Raw genomic sequence first — 26,990 nt, 5'->3', positions numbered from 1 at the left:
TTCTAATTCCTTATTCCCCATTGCTTAATAGAATGCTTTTAGGGAATGGGCCTAGGTGAACAATTAGACAAGTACTGTTGCTGAATGCTGTGGAAAAATCCTTAAACCTTTTGGGTGGTCTCATTACATACTTCGGAAAATTATTCTATATACGTGCTCTCTAAAAGCACTTAAAAGTCTCTTTGGAAATCCGTAACTCACAGAACAAAGTGAATCGCTGCAGTAGGGGAGTCTGCAAGCTAGTGAAGCAGCAGGGACCCTGTGATCAGAAACAGCTTCCCCCATAAATCTTGTCTTTCCTCTTTAAACAGGTGGTTCCATCAAGGTCCTAATCCCTACAGCGGAGCCCAGGACTGGCTTTACTCGGGCAGCTACTGGGACAGAAACTACTTCAATTTGCCTGACATTTATTAAAACATAGACAAGTTGGGGCATTTGGCTAATCTACAGATAAGACTTAAACCTGTGTTTTAAAATTTTCTTCTTTGGTTTCTACTCATCTTTTAAAAAGAGAAAAAAATCCTCTCATGATAACTTGCATTTCACCCAACAAAAGTAGGGCATAAGGTGGATACTGGTGATGAAAGTCTTTGGAAAAATGGGTAATTTTGCCATCCAAACACGCTTATTTGGAATACTGTTTTATATAGAGGTATGGGAAACTGTTGGAGAATATGCTTTTTGATGGTTGCTGTTGCCATATTTACTGAAGGTTTATACCTAAATGTAACTTTAGCTTTATGGAATTATATAGTAACCCAAATCAAGTTATTTTGAATATTTTTAGGCTGTCATGCTTGAATGTTTTAGATTTAACTTCGAAATGTTTAGAATTCTCCTATATGATGTTTATATGCTCAAATATAGAGGTTATGCCATTTTGTAAAGACTGCCTTGAAAAGATGGCTTTTCTTCTTACTAATCCTCTCAATTTTACCCCTTCCTACCTCTAAAAAGAAAAAAAAAAATGCCTGAATGTTGAGAAGAGATATTCCTGATTTGAAAATTCTAAACTGGAAAAGGTATTTCATTTGCTTATTTTAGTGCTCTGATTTTACTTTTACAATTTTCTATAATTAGAATGTTTGAATTGTACATGTTTGAATTGAAAATATGTATAAAACCTAGCAATTCACAAAAATACCCTAGAAATATAGATTTTAGTCACCATCATTACATAATGACAAACCTTTAAATGCTTCAATTCCCAGTGGCAAATGCCACCAGAAAAATTAAGTTGTACTCATGTATTATAAGTATCAGACTATATAGAAGGAGGTCCTGTGCATTTCAAGTTTGCAAGGCACCTGTGTACTTAAGATATGTATGGAGACCTACTGTACAGTAGCTTTGCCCCTTTAATTGGGGTACATTAATCTTACTGTATTTATCCACCCAACCCCAGACTGAGATATTGCTTCCAGGGGGCCTTAGGTAGCTGCCAGTAAGTTATTTTAATGGCTGTCTTGAAGTTAACAAGTGTTATAATGAAATAATCTACCTGATGCTAAATAAAGGCTTTAGAATGTTCAAAACATTGTGGTCTCTTTCAAACTTTGAAATATACTAATGCTGCACTTAATAGGATGCCAAATTGTCAAGTGTCCTTACAAGAAAGTAAGTCCTTGTGCTGCCAAGGTTCCCGGGGCCAGAGAGCTCACCCCCGGGCTCACGTGCTAAGTAGGCAGTTAGCACTCACTGTTCTCTGGGTAAATACAGTATTAGAGCAAGGTGCCACTGTGTTCACTTGGTGTGAATGCCAAATACAGAATTATCAAGTGGAATACCTTGGTAGAAAATTGCTAGAGTGGAAAGGTTAATTTTTTTTTTTTTTTTTTACAATGTATACGAGTTGGAAAATGTGTCATATCACAAGTCTGAAGATATTTAAGACCTGTTGTGTTCAGATGTTTGTGCACCGCCTAAATTGTAAAATAAGCAAGGCGACAAGGTTTTATGCCTTGCATGAAGTTTATTGATATATTACGCTCAGTGGCAGACTCCACCTTGAAGGTCAACTCAAACAATGTCATCTTCAGCACCTGTTAGGAATAATGTAAATAGTGACTTGTTTAATCATAAAACTGAACATGTAAAACGAGTGGATGATCAGAAATGCAAGTTCTATCCTGCTCTTCTACTAAGCTGTTACCTATGTTATCTGTGCATTTGCACTAAAATAGCCTAGCACCTCCTGCCAAAAACGGCCATTTTGACAGTTCCACTAAAAGTCTAAAGGGTATGAGTAGGTAAATGCTCATAGTCCTAAGATATTTTGAAAAGAGAGTCTCCTTAAGTATGGTAACTAACTGTGGTACTTGAACCTGCCTAAAACTGAAATCTAGCTTTTGTCCGTCAGACGTGCAGCTGCTGTCATTCTTCTGGCTCCCCACTGAACTTTCAGTCCCAATCTCTTCATTTGGGAGGCCGGGCCCTGAGTTACGTGGTCCCCTCTTCACGTCTGATTTCACCTTATGTGCTCTCCCCAGCTCCTCCCAGCCTGTCTCCTTGTGGCCAACTTGCAGAGTCTCGAAGCCCCATGCTCTTTCCTGCCCTTGGCCTCGGGCTGTGGGCTCCTTCTCCTACGCAGACGTCAGTGTACATCTGTGCCTGAACACCCCATCTAATAGAGGGCCTGGATCAGTACCTACTTGTTTTCTTCCCAATACTTCGCATATCATTTACTTTTCTAAGGTGTGGCTGCATGTTTTGCTTGCTCTGCTGTACGTACACACGTCGGGGAGGAGAGACTAGTGCTGCATGTGGTAGTAAGTACTGGTTGAATAAAAATTTTTTAATGATATTTGAGTGATAAAACTATCTTATCTGTGGTTAACACCACTTGTCCCTTTAGCTCATGAATGTGTTTCCAACCTATCCATTCTGCTGTAAGTATTCACTGTACAAGGGAGCAAACTTACCGCATTGACTGGGTGCTCCGTATATAATCTCTCACCTTGTCCTCCCCACCCCTTAAACCTGCCAACTAGATTATAAAATTCCCACATGAGACTATGTCTTGTCTTTATGTTAATCCACCCCTTTGGCATCTTCTACGGGGCTAAACACAGCGCCAGGTTTTCAGAGGTAGCTGAGTTGGTTGCTTGGTATGTGTTTTAGGCACCGGACCCTTGGTGTGCGTCACCGCAGTGCAGTGCGCCTGCCGTGCGCTGAGTAGTAACGTGGTAAGGTAGGTGAGGGCAATCACCACGTCGGATGTGAGGGCACCCCCCCACTCACTGCGTGTCTCAATTCAGTGTCTTAAAATACCTCAGCCTCTAGGTCAACAGATCAACCTGCTTGAAAACTCAAGTGTGTTAAGGCCCACGTATCATGGGAAGAGAATTTACCTGCCAGTTTTAAGTTTCTGCTCTGGGAACATTGGCAGTAGTCACAGTTATTTCTCCAGCAATACCGTAACTTCCAAAGGGAGTACGTTTGTCACCAAATCCTGAACCTTTTTTGGCTACATCTTCTACCGGGAAAGCAACAGAAAGAAAAACTGGACTTTGTGGTCTGGGGACATCTTGTCCACTTGGAGGAGGATTAGCATTCTGGGGATTGGGGGTGTGTTTCTGGAATTTCTGATCTGCAGGAACAGCAATGGGTACTTGCACTGCAGCATATCTCCTCAAGGCATCTGACTGGGAAACAGCGTGTCCAGGAACAGGCTTCCAATCCTGTGCTTCCTGAACATTTGAGCCCACTAAAAGAAAAGGCGGGGCACTGGTCTTCTTGCTGTCGTCCATCATCACATAAGTTGGAGAAGTAACTTTTGGTGGATGCTGCAGAAACTGTGGATCCTTAGAATTAGGTAAATAGAGGGTTGCTTGGGGGAAAGGCCCAGGTGCAGGTGGTGGTGATGGGCGACTTTGTTGACTCATATCAGTTAGACAATAAAGGGTCCACATGTTAGAATATGGTGGTGGTTGTCCTGCTTCGCTTGCTGCTATTGCTATAAAAAAAAAAATTTGCAGGTGTTAAAGATTTGGTCTCTGTATCAGGCGCTATGCACAGAAATGTCTTCATAATTTTTTTTTTACATATAAACAAACAGCTGTAGTAATATGTGCCATAAAGCATGCTATAGAGAGGGCTAAATAAATTGTGTTTGGTAATGTGAAAGAAAAGAGATTCTCTACAGTCAGAAAACGAGAACAGTGTTGTGCTGGCCAGCGGCACGGACACTAGGGTTGTGGCTGAGAAGCAGTCTCATTCTCAGTTGCTGTTTCCGGGAACTTAGCTTTAGACATGGCTTCTACAGCGTCCTCAGAGGAAATGGAGAATCAACACTTCTGGCTCTACCAAAAAAATCAACTGAAGAGTGTGTGAAGCCATTGAAAAAAGCATTGATGCGTCTGCGTAGTGATTGTTCTCTTTACGGAAGAAGTCGGCACTAGGTGTCATCTTTTGATCACGTAATCAAGGACCTCTGGCCCTTTGCAGGCGGCATTGTCTCCCATCAGTTTGTCACCACACACAAAACATCACATAATCTAGGACTCGGAACCTGAGAGCACTGCTTCCTCTTAGGCAAGGCTTGCGTTCATAGGTCCTGGGTGGCAGTAGAAGGCTGGTTGGTCGCACAGTGGATCTTTAAGTAAAAAGAGGTCTCGGAGTGCCGTCCATCTACCTACACCAAGGCATCTACCATGTCAAGTTAGACTTGCCTAATTGAAGACAGTGCCATCTTGGAGAATGAGTCCCAGAAGATGGGACGGAGGAGCCAAGGTTCCTGATGGAGGAGCTGCACTTGGCCCAACTGTGCTGAGTCACCCTCTGAACACGGCGTGCATCCCTAGTGCAGCTTTGTTTTCTTCCCCAGAAAAGAAAATAACACTATACACACAATTAAGCTGTGTTTTCAATAGCTTCAGATGATTTCAACTGATAGTTCTGGAAGCTAATTAAAAATATGCACAAGCCAAGTCTTCAGGTTTTTGTGAAATACCCTTAGTGCTTTGGAAATTGTGAAGCACTTGAGAACAGTAACTTGGTATGGAAGTGCTGCTTAGGCCACAAGTGTAATGCCAGCCCCACAGACTACGTTCCAACGCTGCCCTCTGCCTTTCCGGCTGTGCAGAATCCCTGTCACACTGCCAGACAGAATTTGATCTCTAAACACCTGCTGTGGTAACACTTTATCATTCTGGCTCTGGTAAGAGTCAAGGGTGAGAGAGTTTCTGCAAAAGGAATGGCGGGGTTGGTTCCTGCACGTCCCACCTCCCTAAAGGGATCAGGGCCCCTGCACTTGTCTAGATGGATTGGGAGGGTGAGCAGACCAAATGCCATAATTAGATCGAGGTGGGAGGTCAAACCGTGTCTGTGTCACAGGAAAGCGGTAGCGATAGTTCAGCAGCCAAGAAAGCAGCTTGATTTGGGCGCCTGTCGGGGAACCGATGGAAGGAAGCCGGCCAGCTTCGCCGCGTCCATCCTTTCTGCTGCTGCTACCTCCCCGCTCCCCTGTGTGACAGAACTTCAGCTTGACCTTTCCTCTCTCCATCCAGCTATGAAACCGCTCCCTCAGCTGTGGGAAGCTCCCAGGTGGGACGTCAGGGCTTGACCAGCCCCCAGACCAGGTTGCAGAGTTCTCCCGCCTCAACGCAAAAGCAGTCAAACACACCACCATTTCTTTCACGTTTTTAATGCCATCGCCTGTGTAAATACTTTGTTGTCATTTGATTTTACTTTTACAGGTGAGAGATTTCAAACCAACACCCCCTAGTTATGGTTTTGCAGTAGGAGTATCCAGATCACATGAACGTGTTTTACAGCTGACAACAGGCTTTACCATTTTTCACGACATAGGATGTCCAAAACAATACGAAAGTGCTAGATAACCGAACTTTGAGGCCAAGCAGTGGTGATGTCGCTTTAAAATCACTCATCTCGTAATAGTAAAATCTCAAATACAACAAAGTCTTTAAATAGGTTTGGCATTTTCAATACTACTAAAAATCTTTTTGACCAATCTGCAGGGAGCCTACCTAGACGGTCACCTGAAATATAGATGTCACTGGAAGCGCAGTTTTTAATTTTTTAAGTAATTATCTTACCTGGCTCCGTCAAACCTTGTTTAGGTGCTGCTTCCCATTCTGGTTCGATTTCTGGTTCATTAAGACCTTCTGGAACAGGAGGTTGGGGGCCACTAGATGATCTTACGGACGCACCTGAGCGCACTACTTTTGCAGCTTCCCCTGAGAGCGTGGGTTTGACCTCCGTCTCCTGGGACGCACGGTTTTCCCATGAGTCCTCCTGCCCAGCACTGCCAGGGGCCAGCGCAAAGATGTCCACTGCAAGGTGCACAGATTTTTCAGAGCTCACTGTTGTGGCAGAGCCATCTGCCTCCACATGTACTGAGGAGTCATATTTTGCACTCTCCAACTGCACAAAGTTTGCAGAACCCACAGATTTTTCAGACACGTCTGAGGCTGTCTTGCCTACTACAAGTATGGGCCTAAGGGGTGGTGACTGCTCGTTTCCTTTGAGACAAGCAACATGATCAGAAAAGGGGATAACTGTTTGTTCCAGTATTTGCTCAACATCAGAAACTCCTTCAATCACAGGCTCATCTTTATAGATAGATGCTACGTGCCTGGTGGATGTCACCTCAGTAGCAGCCTGCAAAGGGGCCTGAGGGGCTTGATCATAAGCAGGAGGTTCTTGTTCATCCTGCAAGGAGAATGGGGAAGCCATTGGTGGTTCAGCCTCATTGTCTTTAGGTTTAGAACCCAAATCTACATGGACAGATGTCTCGCTCAGAGCCTGCACTGCTGCCAGCTCTCCAGAATGCACAAGAGTGGCCACCACATCATCTTCAGCAGCCTCTGAGCTCAGCATCTCCTCGGGAAAAACAGGCATACTTGTTGCCACATCCACCATTACAATTTCAGAGTGATCCGAATGAACAGAGGAAACATTACCTAACATCTGAGCAGCAAACTGAGCTGGGTCAGCAGGGACGTAGGCCAACTCGGGTGAGACAGCTGCTGGCGACAGTGATGAGGGTGGGGTGGCATTTTTAGGGGTGGTCGGTTTCGAAGGACCGTGAACTACTTCAGTGGCGTCCTCAGGCTCTGAGAGCAGCTCAGCATGGACTGACGGGAACTGCGTGGTTTTGTGGCTAAACTGCGGTGCAGTTATGTTGTCCTCCTCTGTGTCCGTAGATTTTTCCATCCGTTTAGGTTCTTGGGAAACTGTAGATGTTCTTTCTGGCTCTTTCACACATTCTGGTTTCTTCTCTTGTGCCGTTCCTTCTGACCACTTCTCCACTAAAAAATAAGAGTCAGATGGGTTAATAAGTACATATTCCCGAAAAAAGGAATTATGAAGAAAGCATAGGTTGAGCGTTCAAATGTCAATATATACGCAAGTACAAAAAAGTTTTGCTTTAGTTTCCAACATCTGTAACTTCAGTGTGGGCAACAAAACCTTCCTGTCCTTATCCACTCAAAAGACAACTCAGTCCAGTTCCTTAGAAATAAGTGACTCTAACATTCAGATACCACCTTCAGCTGGTCAGCGTCAGGGGAAAGATCATAACTGCCTAAAAATAAGCTGAAAACATCCATGGAAAAAGCTCCTGATCCAAACTTCCACACAAAATTGGGGAGAGAAAAAAACACTTCATAACTTAGTAATAAAACAAATGCTGTCATATGATTAAAGGCATTCTTCAGTTTAAGAAAATTGGTATATAAAGTTCAATTTAATGAATTGGAAAACTAGGGGACTATAGAATATTTTTACATTGGGAAACGTCATGTTTTCTATTCTAAAAATGGTAGCACCTGCTGGTGAGGTGTGATAATGCAGCCGAAGTACTGACCCAGACGAGCAGCAGAAAGACAGCTCTGGCTCCAGAAGTGGGGCTCAGTGAATCCTCAGGCAGGAGGAAGATAACCATGGCTTAGAAGGTCAAGACAACTGATGACATACAGAAACCCCTAGAGCTGGAAAACTGCTGTAACATCATCTTCTGGACTCAGCGTTCTGCTTGTCACTCACACATCTGTCTAACCTTATCAGACGTTTTCACATCTGCTTATTTTACCGAGGATCCTCTCTTTGGGGAAGCATTTCCCTAATATCATGAAATCTGCAGGAAAAGTAGAATTTGCCTTACAAGAACGTATTTGCTTCAAGTCAAAACTTTGGAAACATGTCTTCATGGGTCCAGCTGCTTTTCCAAAGAACAGTGTCCTGCAGGGTCTCCTTCCACATTAGCGGCTGATTTTTTGTAAACTCGAATCAGATGTCTAATTCTGGACATGGATACCACACAAACGCTCACATGCTAAGAAAAGTTTCAAAAAGAAAAGCCACATCTACTCTTACCTCCCTCTGCTTCTAGAACAATGACCTCATTTTCTAACCAGCCACCTCCTCAGGACTTCCCCACCCATTCCCAATCAAAGCCCTTTACCCACTAATACGCTTGACTGAGTGCTTGTGCTGTGTGTAAAATACTGTACACTAGGCATTGTTGAGGATGGAAAAATTATTAGGACAAGACCTCATAAAGCTTAGGGGAAATAAGATATACAGATATTACAGGTTAAAAGTGTAAGTACTTAACAAGGGTCCCAATTAAGACCTATGGAAGCTCAGAGGAGGAAAAGATATCCTCTGGCTGGAGGAATGAGGGAAATTTTGTTTAAATAAGCCTGGCCTTACGCTTAAGATAAAGCTGCACAAACTGTCATGCCCATCACAATGAGGAAAAGCCAGATAAATCTCAAAATGATAACTATGAGCCCATCAGAGAGCAGAGTCCCAAGGCAGTCCAGTAATCTGATTTCCAAAGCGTAACCAGCCCTTCCAAGGAGAGAAGGGCCACAGAACCCTCTCACCTGTGGCAGGGCCTGGAAACGTCACCACCATACCAGCTGGTAAGCTATCAGCTAAAATCTTAATGAACTGATGAAAGCCACATGTGGGCTAAGATGTGAACAAGAAGTTCACCCTCACAGGCACTTTTGTGAAAGATGGAAGCAGTGTAGAAGGCCAGAGAGGAATCCTATATCAACAGCAAACAGAGGGCTCCTTCCTACCACTGGGGCAGAGGCAGGAAACACTAGCTCAAGACCACAGATACAAGGCAGAGATTGGCTGTCGTGGACAAACTGACAGGAACACTGAGAAAGCCCCATCCTCAATGCCTGGTGCAAAGACCACCTAGGTCAGAGAATCCCTGCCCCGAGAGCCCAGGACCCGCAACGAGAAACAGCAGCTGCCCCCGGAGAGAGGGGCAAGAGTGTGGGGAGAGACGCCCTCAGCGGGGCCGGCTGGCGGGGAAGGCCGAGGGCAAGGTCAGGCAGCCCACCGCTAAAGGAATTTGAGGCCCGCGGAACAGTGAAGGTAGGAGAGCCACCACGAAGCCCAAGCCCAACTTCTCACTAGACTCACCTAGACACCTACACACCAATTCAAGGCCTCTACAACACTCTTTTCCCCCACAAGGACCTAAATTCCCCAAGTAATGATTTATTTCCCCTGAGAGTTTTCAAGAACCCAACCAATTTAGGGACTAGATCACTGCAATCCCTAGAATGCCTGCATGGGACTCATCTGATACATCACTTACACGATAGGAATTCAGCTTCTGTGGAAAGGGCCACTTGCCCTTTTCAAAGTATCTCACAGGCTTGTCATACCTGAAATCGTATCTAGGAGCTTAATCTTTAGGTTTAATATTTTTGCCTCTAGAAGTCCCCTATTAAATAGCAACCATTCTGGAAAGGTAAAGCATTATATAATTATGAATCATAACAACTCATCAGAGAATTTATGATATTGCTTCCTTCCCCACAACTTTTTCGCAGTAAAAAGGTGTATGAGAAGATCTGGGTTCAGTCCCGACTGTGATTGAATAGATGCATGGCCAAGTCAACGGTTCTGAGCTTCAACCTCCTGGTCTGCAAAATGGGGATTTTAATTCTGACCTCACGGAGGTTTTGTAGAGATTAAATGGAGTCATTCACCTAAAAGTGTTCTATAAACTGTAAATCACATACAAATGGGGAAAGAATAAATCAACACCTAGTTAAAAAAAGTTTTGAAATGTGATATCAAATTAAAAATTATAAGCCTCATATCTTTAAATCAGCTTTGATTAAAATTAAATTGGCAATTTCATAATCTGGGTGATAAGATGCAGGGTGTTTTTTCCCATTTATAATATATGTATTTGTTATATATACATACACACATACATATATGTCATATATACTATTTTTAATAGATATATTTCATCACTGTAACATTAAATTGAGATCAAATACCTTAAGCTTTAACAGTGTTTTTGAAAATGTAAAGCACTAGATGAACCATTTGGTTTTGTTTAGAATACATGACAGAATGTTAGCAAACATACACAAACAAGTTATCACATATACATAATTATATTGCGTTCCTGTTGATATCTATTATTACAAAAGGTAAAGAGCTTTTCTCTAATGTTTTAAGGTCTGTTTAACAGTTCCAAAGATTGCTGACTTGTAACATTGAGATTACGTTTGTGTAGAAAACTATTTCTTAAAGTTGTAAACTAGGTTTGCTATAGGTTGATCTTACATGTCAACCTCATGAAGATGAACTCAGTATGACTTAAGTAATCTGGTTTTACTTAAACTACAAAAAACAAAAACAGAAAACTGCATGAACTCTCAGAATTACATACATCACTGAAGGCACTTCTTCCTGTAAAACATTTCTTTCTAAGTTTAATAAAGTGACTGATTAAAACTCACTGTAGAATCCTGATTTTCCATGAAACCAATCAGATAGATACATTCCAAGCATACAATATTTCTTGTAATAGGCAGAACTCACGTGGAGACTTGGGGTGCTTGGGGCGTGATCAGGGAAGAATAAGGAAAAAGGCATGTTCTGGCACTGAAGGGAAATCTGAAAGCTGTCCCAGACAAGAGGAGAATATGAAGCAGGACATAATAGGAGATGAGAGAAGTGATTAATAGGAGAGGGGAGAGGAGAGGACTGCAGGAGGGGAACTCACAGGAGTGCTTGGACTCAAGAATTTGAAGTAAGTAAGGTACATATAGTTTTAAAAGTTTAAAAGAGAAGAAGATTCCAACTATTGTGTGTTGAACTGATTGGAATGATGAACACCAGAGACTATAAAGTAGGTGGTCTGTTTCTTTTCTCTCCTTCCTCTCTTCTCTTCCTTATATTCATTCTTTAGTCACCAATCCTTAATTCCTATTATGTGATAGACACTAGGGAATCAAGAATGAATAAGATCTCCTAAATAGTACAGTCTGATTAAGGTTAGAGGCACATAAACAGATGACAATGTGATCAGTGCAGTGACTGAAATATGTATTGAATACAGTGGCTTTTAGGTAATTTTTGTTAAGCTTAAATGAGAAGGGGCAGGTGTGAAAGGGGCCCCGCACAACTGCCCCATCCAAGATGTCAAAGAGCCCCTGCAGAGTACAGGTGTAAACCAGCCCTGTGCATTCTGATTTCCCTTATCAGGAAATTTATCAGTCTCCCTTGGCCAATGGGACAGAAGTGGAAGTCTGCTTTTTACTTTTTACTTTTACATTTTACTTTTTTAATGAAAGAAAAAAGTATCATTGATGCCACCACTTCCTCCTCCTTCCTGACTTATACATGGATATAATGCCTAGAGCAGTGGCATGAGGCTACAAACAAAATATGTTAAGAATGATAAAGCAGAGAACCTAGATAATTGATGCTTTATTATTATAATATCAGCAGCAGAATGAACACCACCTTCCAGATATCTTGTTTTTCACTGCTAATTTTCTGTTACTTGCAGCTGAGTACTTTCCTAACTAATATGAGGCATAAGTTAGAAGTTGTAAAGCAGGGACTTCCCTGGTGGCACAGTGGATAAGAGTCCACCTGCCAGTGCAGGGGACACAGGTTCGATCCCTCATCCGGGAAGATCCCACATGCCGCGGAGCAACTAAGCCCGTGTGCCACAACTACTGAGCCTGTGCTCTAGAGCCTGCAAGCCACAACTACTGAAGCCCGTGTGCCTCAAGCCCGTGCTCTGCAACAAGAGAAGCCACCGCAAGGAGAAGCCTGCACACTGCAACGAAGAGTAGCCCCTGCTCACCACAACTAGAGAAAGCCCATGCACTGCAACGAAGACCCAACACAGCCAAAAATAAATAAAAAATTAAATCTTTAAAAAAAAAAAGTTGTAAAGCAACGTGAATGAGGGGGATTCTGGTATATGCTGCTTTTTAGATACCATGTCTGTTTTTATTCTATGAATTATGTAATATCCATTTTCTCATTGGGTATTTAAATATGTTATCTTAAGATTTATCAAGGTGATCCGTTTGGATTTTCTATATCACGTCATCTGTGAATAAAGTACTTTTACTTCTTCCTTTCCAATATGTATACCTTCCCCCCCCCCCACCTTATTGCACTGACTAGAACCTACAGCACAGTGTTGAATAGAAATGGTGATGTCAGACATATCTGTTCTGGTTCTAATCTTGATGGGAGAGTACTCAAAATTCACCATTTAGTATAACGTTAGCTGTAAGTTTTTATGCATACACGTTATCAGATTTAGGAAGTTCCCTTTTTATTTCTTGTTTGCCTATATAAACTTCTTTAGAAGTATTTCTTGTAGAGCCAGGTCTGATGGCAGTGGATTCTCTCAGCTTTTGTCTGCCTGAGAATGTCTTTATTTTGCTTTCATTTTTAAAGGATATATTCACTGGATATATATTCATTCTAGGTTGGCAGCTTTTTGCTTTCAGCACTGTAGAGATGTCATTCCATTGTCTTTTGGCTTCTGTAGTTTGTTAAGAAATCTGCTATTTGTCTGATTATTCCCCAGAAAGTAATGTGCCTTTTTGCCCTGTTTTCATGATTTTGTCTTTTTCAGCAGTTTGACCATGATATACTGAAGCGTGGATTTCTTTGTTTTTATACTGCTGTGGGTTTACCAAACTTTTTGAATCTGTAGGTTGATGTCTTTCAGTCAAATAATATTTTTCCATCTACTCTCTTTTCTCCTCCTGTGACTCCAATTACATATTAGACCCTTTGATCATGTCTCACAAATGTGTCTTACACTCTGTCTTATTGTTTTTCTTCTTACTTCAATTTGGATATTTTCTATTGCCATGGCTTTTTACTTTCTAATTTTGTCTTCTGCTAGTAAAGCCATCTAATAAAAATTTCGTTTGCAATTGTGAAATAACCATTTGTTTCTTATTTTAAGATTCTTACTCTGTTGAAGTTCTCCATCTTATATAGTCCTTATGTAGTAATTCTAATATTTGGAGCTTCTTTGGGTCTGCTTCTACAGAGTGTTCTATGTTTTAGTTCTTAATTATTAGTCACTTCCTCCCGCTTCTTTGAATGAATGGTAATTTTTAATTGTATGCTGGAAATTGTAAATAACACATTGTAGAGACTCTGACTATATTATTTTCTTCTAAATGGTGTTGGTCTTGTTCTAATAATGGCAAATCTGATCCTCCTGAGACTTCATTTTGTTAAAATAGACATATTTCAGCTTTGTTCTTACTCTTAGCACACTATCTTTATTCCTAGGGTGTGACCTTCCTGGGGTCTCAACTGGATTGCCAGGGTTTCAGAAAAGTCTCTTCACTTTGGCTGGGCCCAAACTCCAAAGCCTCCCCTGACACTGTACCACTTCTGAAATCCCTACCTAGCTTTCAGTCTTCCAACAGCTCTTCTCTGCTAAGCCTTCGCAAGCCTTACAGTCCACACGTGAGCAGCTTAGGAGTTGGCCCAAAAAAAAAAGGAAATATTTTTGCAGACTTTTGGGGAATCCGTCTCTGCAAATGCCTCCTCTCTGGTGCTTTGTCACCCAAATCCCAGCCACTTTAGTAGCTCCAAACTCTGCTTCTCTGTTCTCTCTTCCTGGAGAGACTTCCAGTCTCTGCTTGGCCTCTATTTTCCTGCCCATGAATTTGAAAAATGACACTGGGGTGAATATGGGGCTCAATTTCTGTGAACCCCATTTCCCAAGAATCCAGACTTTGTTTTATATAATTTCTTCAGCTTTTATGGGTATTTATGATAGGAAGGTAAGTCCAATATTAGCTACTTCATCATAGCTGAAATTGAAACCTCTCAATTTCTCCTAGCACAGTATCTGGCAATGGATAGGAATTTAAATATTTGTTAAATGAAATAATGAATTGGACTTTGAGGATATGTAGGATTTGAAAGAAATGGGAGGGAAAGGAACTCCTGAAGGGAGTTAGCATAAGCCAAAATCAAATGATCAAAGTCAAAATTGCATTTTCAGAAAATGACAAGTTGTCAGTCTGGTGCATAAGGTCTGTGAAGATATGAAATGAGAGATAATTGCAAAGGTAGGATAGATTCAGCTCACAGAAAGCTTTGCATGCCATGGTCTTATAAAGGGATCAAAATTTACCTACTATAACTTAGACATACCAGAAAGCATTACTTTACTTTCTCTAGCTGATCTCAAATTGCATTAAAATGCTTACTTCCCAAAGGCAAAATTTATTTGATCTTAGTTAAAAATATTTGTCCCTTCCAGTTTAAAAGTCGCTTTGGGTTTATTATTCAGTCTTTTTGGGTATTGCTTTCTTTCAAAGGTTCTCCCCACGTCTGAAGAGGGAATCTGAGTGCTGTGGTGAGCTCTGGCTCTGATCCACATGTTGTCCTTCTCTGGTGGCTCTCAATTACCTCTGGTAGAGGCATAACTCATACTGCCTGGGTTCTGAGTGCTGGTCTCTGACTTCACTGTATTTACTACTCAAGTTTCTACTTTGTGGAAGGTGTGGCCTGTGTGCTTATTGCACTGAAGGACTGAGAGATTCCCTTCCTAATTTGGTCCTTTAGCAATTAAGGCCTAGCTGACAGTTTTTATTTTATTCCCAGCTTCAACATTTTGCACTTAGCTCTCTGCTAGTGGGTTGAGTCACTTCACTTTTTCCCATCTGGATTACTTGCTAGTCAGCACTCTGGGACAATCTAAACGCATCTGGATCCACTAAAAGCCACACACAGGCCATAGAACACAAGAAATATCTCAGTCTCATCTGAGAAAGACTCTCCATTATTTCTAATCCATTGCTTCAAATGCAATTATTTTATTCAACCAATATTTACTGAATGTCTGATCATGACAGTTATAGTGTAGGAGCTGAATGTAGCAGGTGATGTGCTAAATGCAGTACCATGCTAACCACTCAGCTTCTGAGAAGCATGCATTCTTCTAGACAGCACCCAGGAATGCAGAGAACAAGCCACCTGCTTGAGTCTTAGGGAATTCTGATCAGAAATTCCACCTACCTTTCTTAACACCAGTTTCAATGTCAGCTAGCACTTTTCATGCACTACCCACACCCCAGCACCACAATCCCACTGTCAAGAAGGACTTTCCATTTCCCTTTCCTGTGCAGCAGGAAATGGCCTTATATCTTATCTTTTTTCCTCCCTCCTCTATGGCTTATATAAAGTAAAAACTTGATTCTGGTCATGTTAAGTCTTAAATCAAAACTCAGCTTGGGGGGGGCTTCCCTGGTGGCGCAGTGGTTGAGAATCTGCCTGCCAATGCAGGGGACACGGGTTCGAGCCCTGGTCTGGAAAGATCCCACATGCCGCGGAGCAACTAGGCCCGTGAGCCACAACTACTGAGCCTGCGTGTCTGGAGCCTGTGCTCCGCAACAAAACAGGCCACGATAGTGAGAGGCCCGCGCACCACGATGAAGAGTGGCCCCCACTTGCCGCAACTAGAGAAAGCCCTCACACAGAAACGAAGACCCAACACAGCCAAAAATAAAATAAACAAATAAATAATTTTTTAAAAAAACAAAAAAACTTAGCTTCAGAAATTCCAAGAAAAAACAGCCTCTTGCAAAACTCCAAAGTGTTAGCTTTTTTATTATGAACTTTGGAAACTCAATACTGAGTAATGACTTCCTTGCTCCAGACTATATTTACCTTTTCCCCACAGTAAATTAATTCTTCAATGGGTAGAGATAAACAGAGCAAACAGGAAAAAGTAGAGGTTATCTGAAATCAGAGTATACTTATTTAATATTTTTTAAAAGTATTCCTACAACACTGAAGAGTTTGGAACAATATGGAGCTATCAAAGTTTCTGGAGAGCAGAGTCAGATACTTAAGGAAAGAAGATGTCCTTCCTTCATGTAATTGACATCTCCTTGTGGTTCCTGACCTCACCTTGGCAGCCTGGTTTACCATCCTAGCTTTCCTGGTTTTACTTATCTGCTTCTTCCCCAGCCCCCTCCTCTCTTAATCCTGACCCTGTGTTTCTGTCCCTAGTCTGACAATCTGACCCCAATTCTTGACTATACCATTTGCTCAGTGATTTATTTGCGATCTTTAGTATGGACTACTCCCCCAAGTGATTAATCTTACCACATCGTTAAAGCATGAAGGACCTAAGCCCCACTCCCAACAACATCGCCAGATAATCACTGCAACTTTTTTTTTAAGTCAAAAATAAAAGTGAAAATTCTTAACCTTGGTACAAATTACCACCCTGCCAAGGCAAACACAAGACTTCCAGAAATAAGAGGGTCCTTCTGACACAATACTCATCCCTGTTTAGGGAATCAGTATAGCCTTACTTGAAAAAAATGCCCAGCAAAGTACAGAGTACACCAGAGCCTCATAAAATTTAGCATGGATAGTCCTGAAATAGATTTCTTGTTTTTTTTTAATAAGAGTGGATAGCTACAAATATGTGTAATGAATTCTATAAGGCATAAAAATAGAATTTGGCATAAGAAACTGAAAACATTTATTATGACTAATATGAATATATAACTCAAGATAATATTTAATGATATGCATAACTGTTACGGTGCTACATAAGAATTGAAATTGGGCTCAGTGATCAGCAGCAGTTCATGACTATAATTACTACTATATGGCCATGCCAAGAACGTCCAGGATCAGTTAGAAAAGTTAACAGGTAACTCATTTGGGGATCTGGGTGGGCTAGGCCTTCTTGATTCTTCAAAAGAGGTGGCTATTTCCTGCCTCTGTTGTAAGCCAAGAAGGGAATAACACTAGAAAGTAGACTCAATTAGGCTTAGGAGGACGGAAGGTGATAGTGGTGTTGAGATCTCATTTACCACTCTCATGGAGAAACCACTGCCCTCTTCATGGAGTGGTGAAAAGATCAGAATTAGTACAGTCTGGGCTACAGGCTCCATACAAGAAGCTGACAGGAGGAAGAAGTGAAACCAGTCTCATGTCTGGTTCTTTTCCTCTTCCCTCCTTCATCACCTGCCTCTGCATGAAATTTTGAATGCAATGGGGAGATGGGTAAACACTATTGGTCCTATGATGAGGCCTACCAAAAATGGGGCTCATTCTAGGAAAAATCCCAGAATGGAGTGTTTGAATAAAATAAATGATATGTGCAGGATATACTTATCTCCACACTTCCCATGCATATGGGCAGCTTGGTAGTAATGCTGCTAGGCAGCAAACTAACCAGTTGGAAATAACTTTGGGGGATACATCTGATATCTGGGAGATGAGTGGGGACCAATGCATCAGGGATGGTAGTTTAGCTCTTGCTCCTATCACCAAGTTCTAATAACTGGTGCTTTTTTTTTTTTTTCCTGCTGTACAGCAAAGTGATTCAGTTATATATTATTTTTCATATTCTTTTCCATTATGGTTTGACACAGGTTAACCATAGCACAGGTTAAACCCTGTGCTATTCAGTAGGACCTTGTTGTTTATCCATTCTATATATACTAATGAAGAAGTCCATTAAGAAGCCATTTGGCATGACAATAAAAGGCAGACAAAATGAGCCCAATTGATATTACACCGTAACACTGAACTCTATATTTTCTGGTCATACCTTCGTGTTACCTTCCCCAACTCTCTGGGGAAGAACAAGCAACATTCGTTTCTACTCTACTGTCTAAAGAGCAATCTGTTTCTGCAGCCATACTGTGAGTCTCCTTTTAAGATTACCTGTACACTACGTCAATTTCTTAGATAGCTACAGTTACTGGCGGAGAAAGGCAGCAGTATCTCCTACCCCTTACCTCCATCGAAAGCATGGCTGCTCCATTAGTTCAGTCTGTTCATTTTGAACCCTGAGATTCAAAGATGTTACCCTTGCTGGACCAAAATCCACATCAGTTTAGTCCACTTGCTCAGCTGAATGGTGGGTATACTCTTCAGTAAACAGATTAGCCTCAAAGGCTACCACTTAGTTACCTACAACCATAAAGAGTCAGTGGATAAAGAGTCACTGACTTTATCACCATTCTCAAACACAGCAATCCTGCACAGCCAGTCCTCTCAAAGATAGCTCCTGGTATAAAGGACACAAGTACAAAGGCCATAATAACTTTGACCGCCTGGAAAACCAGGCTCATGGGAAGGGGGAGAGTGGTCAGTGTTCCAGCACTTGTCTGTATATCCTGCTGGTGGTAAGCAAATCTCAGACCTCTTTCCTTTGGTAAGCTGAGAATGCCATCAGGACCCTGCAGGGAAGCACCCAGACTAGACAATAAAATATTCCTAAACCACGGCGATTCAGTCTCCTACCCCTTGAAATGCTGACTCTTGCTATTCTTAATCTTGTTTTCTGTTTTGGGTGTCTCTTTCACTGTAGATCCAAACCCTCATGATTTTTACATTTTCCTAGGTCTACCCCTAATTTCTCCCTATCTTGGCTATGTTATCTATTAACATCAGTGGCAGAGAATAAAAGTAGCCGAAACTCACTGATCCTACCTTTTCTTTTTCTATGGTCACTTCAAAATGTTGGTCAGCCAATGTAGCATTATTTAGTTATTTCTCACATTCACCTTAAGTCACCATCTTCTCCACAAAATTCTTCCAAAAGCTATTCTTACCATTCTTTTAGATATGTGTGCCTGTCCTTGGGATTTAACCAATATATCCTCTTTTGCTTATATTGATCTTCCCAAATGTTCATCATGTAAACTTCACCTTTTTCCTTTCTCCCTCTCTGACTTCTTCAACTCAGTTTCATGCTGTTATGTTCACATAAGATAGACATTTACATATATACACGTAAAACAAGTTTTTCTAAGCAGACATACAGCCTTATTACATCACAGAGACAGGCCAGAGACCACCTTCTATGAAAAACGTATCTCTTCACTACATAAAGAGACTCTTGGAACAGAAAAGATGGTTAGTGACACCTAATCGATGTTCTGTCCTCCAAGCTGGGCTGCACTTAAACCATCATGGGGAGGAAAAAAAAGGGGTGATTAACCTTTTCTACTAAAATAATCTTCCAAGAAGAGTGTTTCTACAATGTTCCTAAGTGATGTATCTCATTATAATTTGAGTATTACCACAAAATTCAATTCAAAGACAATTCAATTCAATTCAATTCAAAGGGCTTGAGTCACACACTCTTCTAGGTCTCACTGTACCAAATGGTTTGCAAAAGATGAGTGTTTCCTATTTTAAAATTCAGAATCCTCCAAAATGTCAGTTCTCAGATTTTTTAAAAAACTGATTCAATAATAAAAATAAAGCATCAGTGTGATTACTTAAACATCAGTGTAATTATTTAAACAGACAATATTTGTGAGCATCACTCTTAAGCTTAAATGTATGCTAGGAATGATGCAATAATTTATAACTAGATTTTTATTAAACTATTACTACTTATTGTACTTACCTTTAATCTGATGAAATTGTTTAACAAGATCTTTTATATCCAGAGAATTATTTCCTAAAGAAATACAGGAAATCAGATACATAAAACTCCCAATTTAAAATGCTTTCTTTTTCAAAGCAACAAATATATAATCTAAAGCAATAACAAACCTTCTCTAAACACAATAAGTTCTTTGAAATAAACTGCTGCAAACTGGGTGATGTTTGGTGGATTGGCTTTGAGTATGGCTCTGCTAACTCCCTCAAGCAGAGTCTTGAGGCCATAAGGTACGACAAGTCTGGGCTTTGCAGAAATCATTCTGGCGGGATGTCTGTAATCTCAACTATAATGAAGAAACACAAAGTCTTATAAATAGTATATAAGTTTTTTATTAAAAACTTACAAGTTAACTATAGCTTCTAAGAACAAATCTATCTCCTATGAAAATCACTAGCCTTAGTTCTAACCTCTAGGTATTTATTCTAGTAAAATGGGCTAATGTTAACGGTAGTTTAAAAGAAAAGAACCATACTACCAACAACTTACTATGTGCAGATGAGCAATCTAGTACTATTAAAGAAATCTATGGGAAAAGCCCTGCCAGGGACTCCAGTATGATATTAAAAACAAAGAACAAAAACAAACCAAACAAAACCTGTTTCTATAAAATTCAGTAAATATTTTGTGCAGTAAAATGTCAAGAAATATAAATCGAGCTCATTTATCTGTGTCCAAGAAACAGCCTTCCAAACCATATGGGAACTGGCTTTTCTATACCTTCATCAAGTAGAGTTACAAAGTAGAATTTCTACAAGAAAATGTATTTTTTCTGACTTTTCTAAATATATCCCCAGACACACTGATCATCCTTAAGTATACATGTTTTAACTTTAATTTTGTTTTTAATATTCATCTGAGTAGTAACTTGTGGTATTATACCACCCACCACCATCCATACCTCTTTTCTCGTATCTTCCCTTAACCTCTGCCATAGTTTTCCTCTCTCCCTTCTTTTGGTTTTCTGGATTTTAAGTGGTACCACGGGCATTGCACAGTCTTACCTGTAACTCTTAGCTGCAGAGGTTGCCACCCTAAACTGTGTCAGTGTATGTGTGTCCTGTTTCATTCTAAAAAATTATTTAAGAGGGCTTATAAATATACACAAAGAAGAAAATTAAATATTTAAGGAACTCAGTTCAGTGGTTAAGGGGAAAAGTATGGTAGGAAAAATAGGATGAAGCCACAGGTAGTATCCCAATACAAGCCTTAGGTCCTACACTAGAGATGGAGTGTCACATCAGCCCCCTGAATTACCAAGTAGCCATCACATAATAGGAAATGGTTGGTTAAATGATTCAGGTTTCCTGAGATAAAAAACCAAATCAGTTGCCTCGGAGAATCACAGCTCTTCTGGGCACTGAGACCCAGGAGAAATTTCCCCTATGGGTCCTCATAAAGAGAAGAATAGTGTGATATAATGAACCATGTCCTCAACAATATCTCAATATTGTTGGGGCCAAGGGGCACAGTTCAGTTACAGCAGTTATACAAAGGGCCAACCTCTAATAAAAAGCAACTAATAGCAAAATGCTGAATATTTTAAAAGCACATTTCATCTTCCTAAAGGTCAGGAAAAAATGAATCTCTACCGCCAAAGCAAAACCTTTGAGAATTAAGGGTACTGTATTCAATCGCCTAATGAAAACTTACTATCAGAGTATCATTCAACAGGAGCTTTACTGAATTAAACCGTCTTTAAAAAACCAGTAGTGCACCTGTAGCAGGCCCCCATGCTAAATGTTAAGGGACATAGGCGGTAATTATATGGATGATACATATTCACTTCATTCATACTTTATATATATATACATATATATGTGTATATGGACGTATATATGTCCATATATACATACATACCTATATATATATATGTATTTTTAAGTACATCCGTTGCACCCCAGTGCGAGTTGAGAGATGGGTCATGTTTTGACAGTGGCTTACCGGTAGCCACGACGGAGCTAACGAAACACCCATTCTGTAGTCAGCAGTTGGTGCTACGGACCGTGGGGAGAGCGCCCACGCAGCGATCCTCGATTTGCCGCGCCCCTCCCCCTCCCCAGGCTGTGTGAATGGTGCGGGGCCGTTTAGGGCCCCAGCCCCGGGGATGCGGAGCATCCTACGACGCAGCTCCTTACAAAGAGCTGTCCTCGACAAGATGAGACCCGCTGTGACACCGATCCTCAACTACATCAACGGATAAAGTCACGAGTACAGACGTTGAGGGTTGTTTCAAATGCCAGCTTACTAATTCTGCTCAAACTTCTCCTTGTGTATTTGACAAAAACACATTTGTCAAACACTAACAGATTTTACATTCCCCACACCCCGCACCAAACCCACTAACCTAGGGGTAACGCCTGAGCAGGAAAACGGTGCCTCTGGCTGAGGATGCGAGAGTAGGGGCTTCGGGGACACAGAAAACGTCAACGGCACCCACCACTCACTTCCTAAACACCTACGCTGGGGTCTGTGCTTGTTCTGCCGTTTGGCTGGCTTGGTGGAGGGGGCAGAAAGACCTGGGAGAGCGGGCGTCCAGATTCCACCCCGACTAGTTCAGCGGTGGCGGCGGCGGACCCGCCGACCCAGACCCCGGAGCCCCGAGTCCGCCACACGCGCGTTGGCCGGCGGTTGCCTCACTGGCCGGTGTGGGCACCCGCCGGCCTCCCACTCCGGGGGCCGCCACCTTCCCCGACACGTGAACCGTCCACCAACCCCTCCGCTGCGAGGGCCTAACTGCCGCGGGGCCGCAACGGGGAGCGGGGGCCTTTTCTCCAGACTCGCCCCACCTTCTCCTTTCCGGCTACGCTCTAACGAACTTCCTCATTGCCCCCTTGCCGGCGGCTCCTGGAGAATCCCGCGCGCCCGGCAGGGTCTTTTATACCTCTGGGGGAACGTCACGCCTGCCTCACAAAGCCCCACCCCCTCGCTGAAGGCTCCAGACGGCCGCGGAAGGAGGCGGGGCTTCGGCGGCCCCAGCCAATGGGGAGCCGAAAAGGACAAAAGCCCGAACTCGGCAGAGCACTGGGGCGTGCTTCGCCTTTTCCGGCAGAATACAAAGGAGCGTGGGAAACTGACGTTTCCAAACTGCCGGGAGTAGGTCAAGGCGACAGCCTCTCCGCTTTGAATCTCTCGGTCTAAAATAAGAGCTGGCTTGGAAAGAAAGAGAAACAGATCTACGGCAGTTCTATCTTGCTGCCACCGCATACCACCACTCTTCCCCCCCCCCATAATCTGTTGCTCTCTAGTCACCTTTTTGAATAATTTCTGCCACCATGTACACCACACTGGTACAATATCATGCAGCGCAGTACTTCTCTTGAGAAACTCGCCTGCCGAAAGAGAATCTGGCATTGATCCTGAGTCTTTCTGTTTCTCCGTAATTCCGTATCTTGCAATACCTCAGGCACGATGTGTCCTCCCCAAACCATACCGTCAGGGGCAGGTTGCAAAGTCGACGAGGCCTGTGTGTAACTTCAGCTCCGTTTCACCAAAGTAAAGGAACGCTGACTCCTTTAAAATACTCTCTGCTTTTTTACCCATTCAGGCTCTTATTTGTGCTGGGCATTAAATACCACCACAGTCACGATGATCAGACTCCAAGCAGCTTTCACTGTCATCCATTTCCACGTGTTTAAAAGGCAACAAGAATCACTGTAAATCAACCGTTAAATAACATCATCAGGGCATAGATCTGACAAAACATTTTTACGTTACAAAAAATTAAGACTTCCAGAGCACTTTGCAGCAATAGGCAATGTTGAAGCCCCAGCCTACATCTATGCTGCACACGGCATTTTGAGGATATTAATCCGTCCATTAATTATTACCGAGTGCCCATTATGTGGCAGACAAGCCCCCATTTCTCATGAAGGTTACGTTTTAAAAGAAGAAGGGCTTCCCTGGTGGTGCAGTGGTTGGGAGTCCGCCTGCCAATGTAGGGGACAGGGGTTCAAGTTCTGGTCCGGGAAGATCCCACATGCCGCGGAGCAACTAAGCCCGTGCGCCACAACTACTGAGCCTGTGCTCTAGAGCCCACGAGCCACAACTACTGAAGCCCGCATGCCTAGAGCCCGTGCTCCGCATCAAGGGAAGCCACCACAATGAGAAGCCCACTCACCGCAACGAAGAGTAGCCCCGGCTCACTGCAAGTAGAGAAAGCCCGCATGCAGCAACAAAGACCCAACTTAGCCAAAAATAAATAAGTAAATAAATAAATAAAAACACAGTAAAGAAGAAATGCTCTCTTTTAGACTTTAAGTGTGATGTTAGAACTGCAGATGGTATGCTTTTTGGTCCTCATCACTGCCCCCGCACCACACTTCGGTAGTGTAAACAAGTGAAATGAGGGTTTGGTTTATAATATATTTAACTATCAAAGGTGTAATGAAACTGAGCTAAGAAACCCAAATACAAACATTAGAGATCCCATGTATGGTGACTTCTGGAATGAGAGACACATACCCTTGTGTCACCTAACCAACCTTGGTGGGTCATCTTGAACACCAATTAGATGTTATGTACTGTGCCGAATACCTGTTACTCAGAAGGCAAGCCTGTACTCTTTCCACATTTCTGCAATGACTGTTCTGTTCAAGTTGCTCTGAAATGCAAACTGTTACAGTGAAAACATCTAACAAAAAATTTTCAAACCACTATGTGCTGCTTTGATTTCTAAAACCCCTTGTGATTTGATGTGGCTTTACAATCTTGTCCTTGTGTTCATCTCTTTCAGTCACTAGGGATCTAACTAAATTGCAAATCTACTTTGTTCTCCATTGCTCCCTGCCCCTCCCCCCTTCAAATTCTTACTCTATAGAAGTCCAAGGATCATGCTGTGACCTCTGTGTAACTATCTCATCTTACCATTTGGTTTCCACTTGACTTTCTAGAGACCTGGCCTGAATACACATGCTACCTGTCACCTCTGTGCCTTTGCTCATCAGGTCCAAGGCCTGAGACATCCTTCCAGCCATCATTTTAACTTGACTGCATCCCTCTCCTCCTTTAAAACTCAGCTCAGGAATCTCCTACTTCAGAAAACCAATGGTTAGAAGCATTTTTTTCAGTGGCCCCATAAAAGGCATAACCTTGCCATATGTTTGACTCTTCTCTCAGATTTACTAAATACTTACCAAAAGATGATAACCTAGGGCAATGTCTCTCTAATGTAGTCCACCTGCATTAGAATTAGCCAAGGAGCCTGTTAAAAATATCTTCCTAAGCCCTACCTAGAGCCTACTGAATCAGAATCTCAGAGCAGGGATAATTTGTAAAACTATAACTTGAGAACCACTAGCCTATGGGAGGAGAAAGTAAGTGTAATCCAGAGTTCAGCTAAGTTACAAGTGTGTTGCTTCTACTGAATACCCCGGTCAACTAGGAACTAGAGCTCAGTTCCCTTGCTAGTTTTCACATGTTAGCCAATTGTGTGATTTTGGCTCACTTTAACTGAAGGGGCACATTTTTTATGGACCAACTTTCCATTCTCTTGCTCCCCCCTCCTCTGTCCTTTTCTTTCTGTATTTCCTCTTTCTAGCTTCAAGTCCCCTCCCTCTACTATGTATCTTGTTGGGAGGATCTGGGCTTAACAAGATTTTTTTCCACAAAATATACAGGAAGGGAGGGAGGGAGGGAGGGAAAGAGAGAGAAAGAAATACCAAACAGTACATTATGACTGTGTGACCATATATCTTCATAGGTAAAGGAGCCATATTTGAATACTTGCCACCACAATCTGCTTAAGGAAGCAATCAACTAGGAAAGTTTACACGGCAAAGGCATGTATGTATGCACACACACACACACGCGTGTGTGTACGTATTTTAAAAATCATGTATGCGTTATCCTTTGAGTTGGCAGAAAGATAAAAGTGCAAATTCTCTAAATAATTGACTTACACAATATGAGACAATAAATATTCTGATTTTCTGTGACATCTGAAAGTAATAACTCTTTACTCAAATACTTAGCTATCATGTGCTAAAATCAAAAAGATACCTAACCCAGTAAAAGTAAAATCTTAAACACATTAATCACAAAGATGCATATTACATGATTAGTACTAGACCATGCCTCAAAGTGCGTCAAATTATAAATGTGTTCCGAGTACATAAAATATACATTAGAGATTTCTCTCATCATAGGCACAATCTAATACAAAAATATATCTGACACATAAATTAGAAGATCCATTTGACAGCCTCCAAAACAGGAAAAGGGGAAGAAGTGATGCCAACATAAAAAAGCACACATAGATGCAAATAGTTCTGCTTATATGATTATTTTCTTCATCAGCGAGGGGTAAAGAGCAATTTACACCAAACTAGGTTTCCAGGCAGATCACAGTAACTCACAGGTTGGATAAGTCACAGCACGAAGGCCAGAACCGTTATGAATTACTCAACTAAAAAAAATGTACTCAGATTTCAGTGAATCTAACAGTACAGTGTACTCACAGCGTGGTTTTGTTATTTTAGAGTCTTCAGAACCACTGTCTACCCCTTCTCCGTGCTTTACCACCAGGTTCCCAGATAAACCACAGGGGCTATCCTGCATCAAACCTAGAAGAGACAGTTTATAAATGCACCTGTCCTATAAACATACTATAAACAAAGACTTACTGGATGGTGTTCTAATGGTGTGTGTTCAGTCAAGTGAACTGAACACAAACTTATTTGAAATCCTGAAATCTCTCTGGAGAAATAAAAGTTTTTAAAGCAGTTAATATAGGAATTTTTAAAAACATTCTAAAGTATGGGGCCTTATGTAATCTCTCAATACTGAAAAATAGTTCAAACAACATTTGAACTGAAAATTCAATTAAGTATGAACTCTGGAGCAAACATGATTCTAAATGTTCCACAACCATAACTGAGAAGTTTGCCACATATACTATAGCCAAAAAGACAACAAAATGGCAAGAGCCATATTTTAAAGATTCATAACATTCTTCCCTTCAGCCTTGATGAAACCAGGTATCTAACATTTTTAGACATAAATTTTTCCTTTCAGAAGGCGTCTATTGACACCTGACTTCTGGATATCCTCGTTCATGCAAGTAGGATAGAAATCTTTTCTCTCTGGCTAGCATCTAAAATCCCTGCAGCAGTCAGGCTGGAAAGAAAGTCAATGTTAAATAAGCATTTTGGAAGTGAGAAAACATGAAGATAGTTTAGCCAAAGTCAGTGAGGAACAGTCATTTCTTTTGAAGAAATTATTATTCCCTCAAAACCAGATGAAGTAGATTAAAGCTGCCAACATTCTAGCT

The 26,990-nt window shown here is 41.7% G+C and overlaps 2 protein-coding genes across 23 annotated transcripts in view; one reads left to right on the top strand and one right to left on the bottom strand.

Moving 5' to 3' along the window:
• The window catches only part of OSBPL1A (oxysterol binding protein like 1A), a 216,604-nt gene extending 215,074 nt beyond the window's left edge, over window positions 1-1,530 (top strand). For all 6 annotated transcript variants that reach the window (XM_036823536.1, XM_036823537.1, XM_036823538.1 and 3 more), the window contains one exon: window positions 312-1,530. In XM_036823536.1, the coding sequence (XP_036679431.1) occupies window positions 312-414 (103 nt within the window). In that variant the 3' untranslated portion in view covers window positions 415-1,530. The remainder of the gene's footprint in view (window positions 1-311) is intronic.
• On the bottom strand, window positions 857-26,990 carry CABYR (calcium binding tyrosine phosphorylation regulated). Of its 17 annotated transcripts, none has more exons than XM_036823544.1 (7): window positions 26,179-26,990; window positions 24,257-24,323; window positions 22,973-23,374; window positions 19,834-20,006; window positions 19,685-19,738; window positions 6,057-7,271; window positions 857-3,955 (listed from the first exon to the last, which is right to left on the bottom strand). In XM_036823544.1, the coding sequence occupies exons 4-7, from the start codon at window positions 19,979-19,981 to the stop codon at window positions 3,360-3,362; spliced, it is 2,013 nt and encodes a 670-aa protein (XP_036679439.1). In that variant the 5' UTR covers window positions 19,982-20,006; window positions 22,973-23,374; window positions 24,257-24,323; window positions 26,179-26,990; the 3' UTR covers window positions 857-3,359. The 17 variants fall into 17 exon arrangements, with proteins under 17 accessions (XP_036679439.1, XP_036679441.1, XP_036679442.1 ...); XM_036823546.1 differs by lacking the exon at window positions 26,179-26,990 and having other exon boundaries at window positions 857-2,042; window positions 3,351-3,955; window positions 24,257-25,502; XM_036823547.1 differs by lacking the exon at window positions 26,179-26,990 and having other exon boundaries at window positions 22,973-23,052; window positions 23,154-23,374; window positions 24,257-25,502.

This window comes from Balaenoptera musculus, chromosome 14 (genome assembly GCF_009873245.2).
Source record: "Balaenoptera musculus isolate JJ_BM4_2016_0621 chromosome 14, mBalMus1.pri.v3, whole genome shotgun sequence".
Taxonomy (NCBI): domain Eukaryota; kingdom Metazoa; phylum Chordata; class Mammalia; order Artiodactyla; family Balaenopteridae; genus Balaenoptera; species Balaenoptera musculus.
The sequence above is the reverse complement of the archived record's forward strand: the minus strand, read 5'-3'. Positions and strand labels throughout refer to the sequence as shown.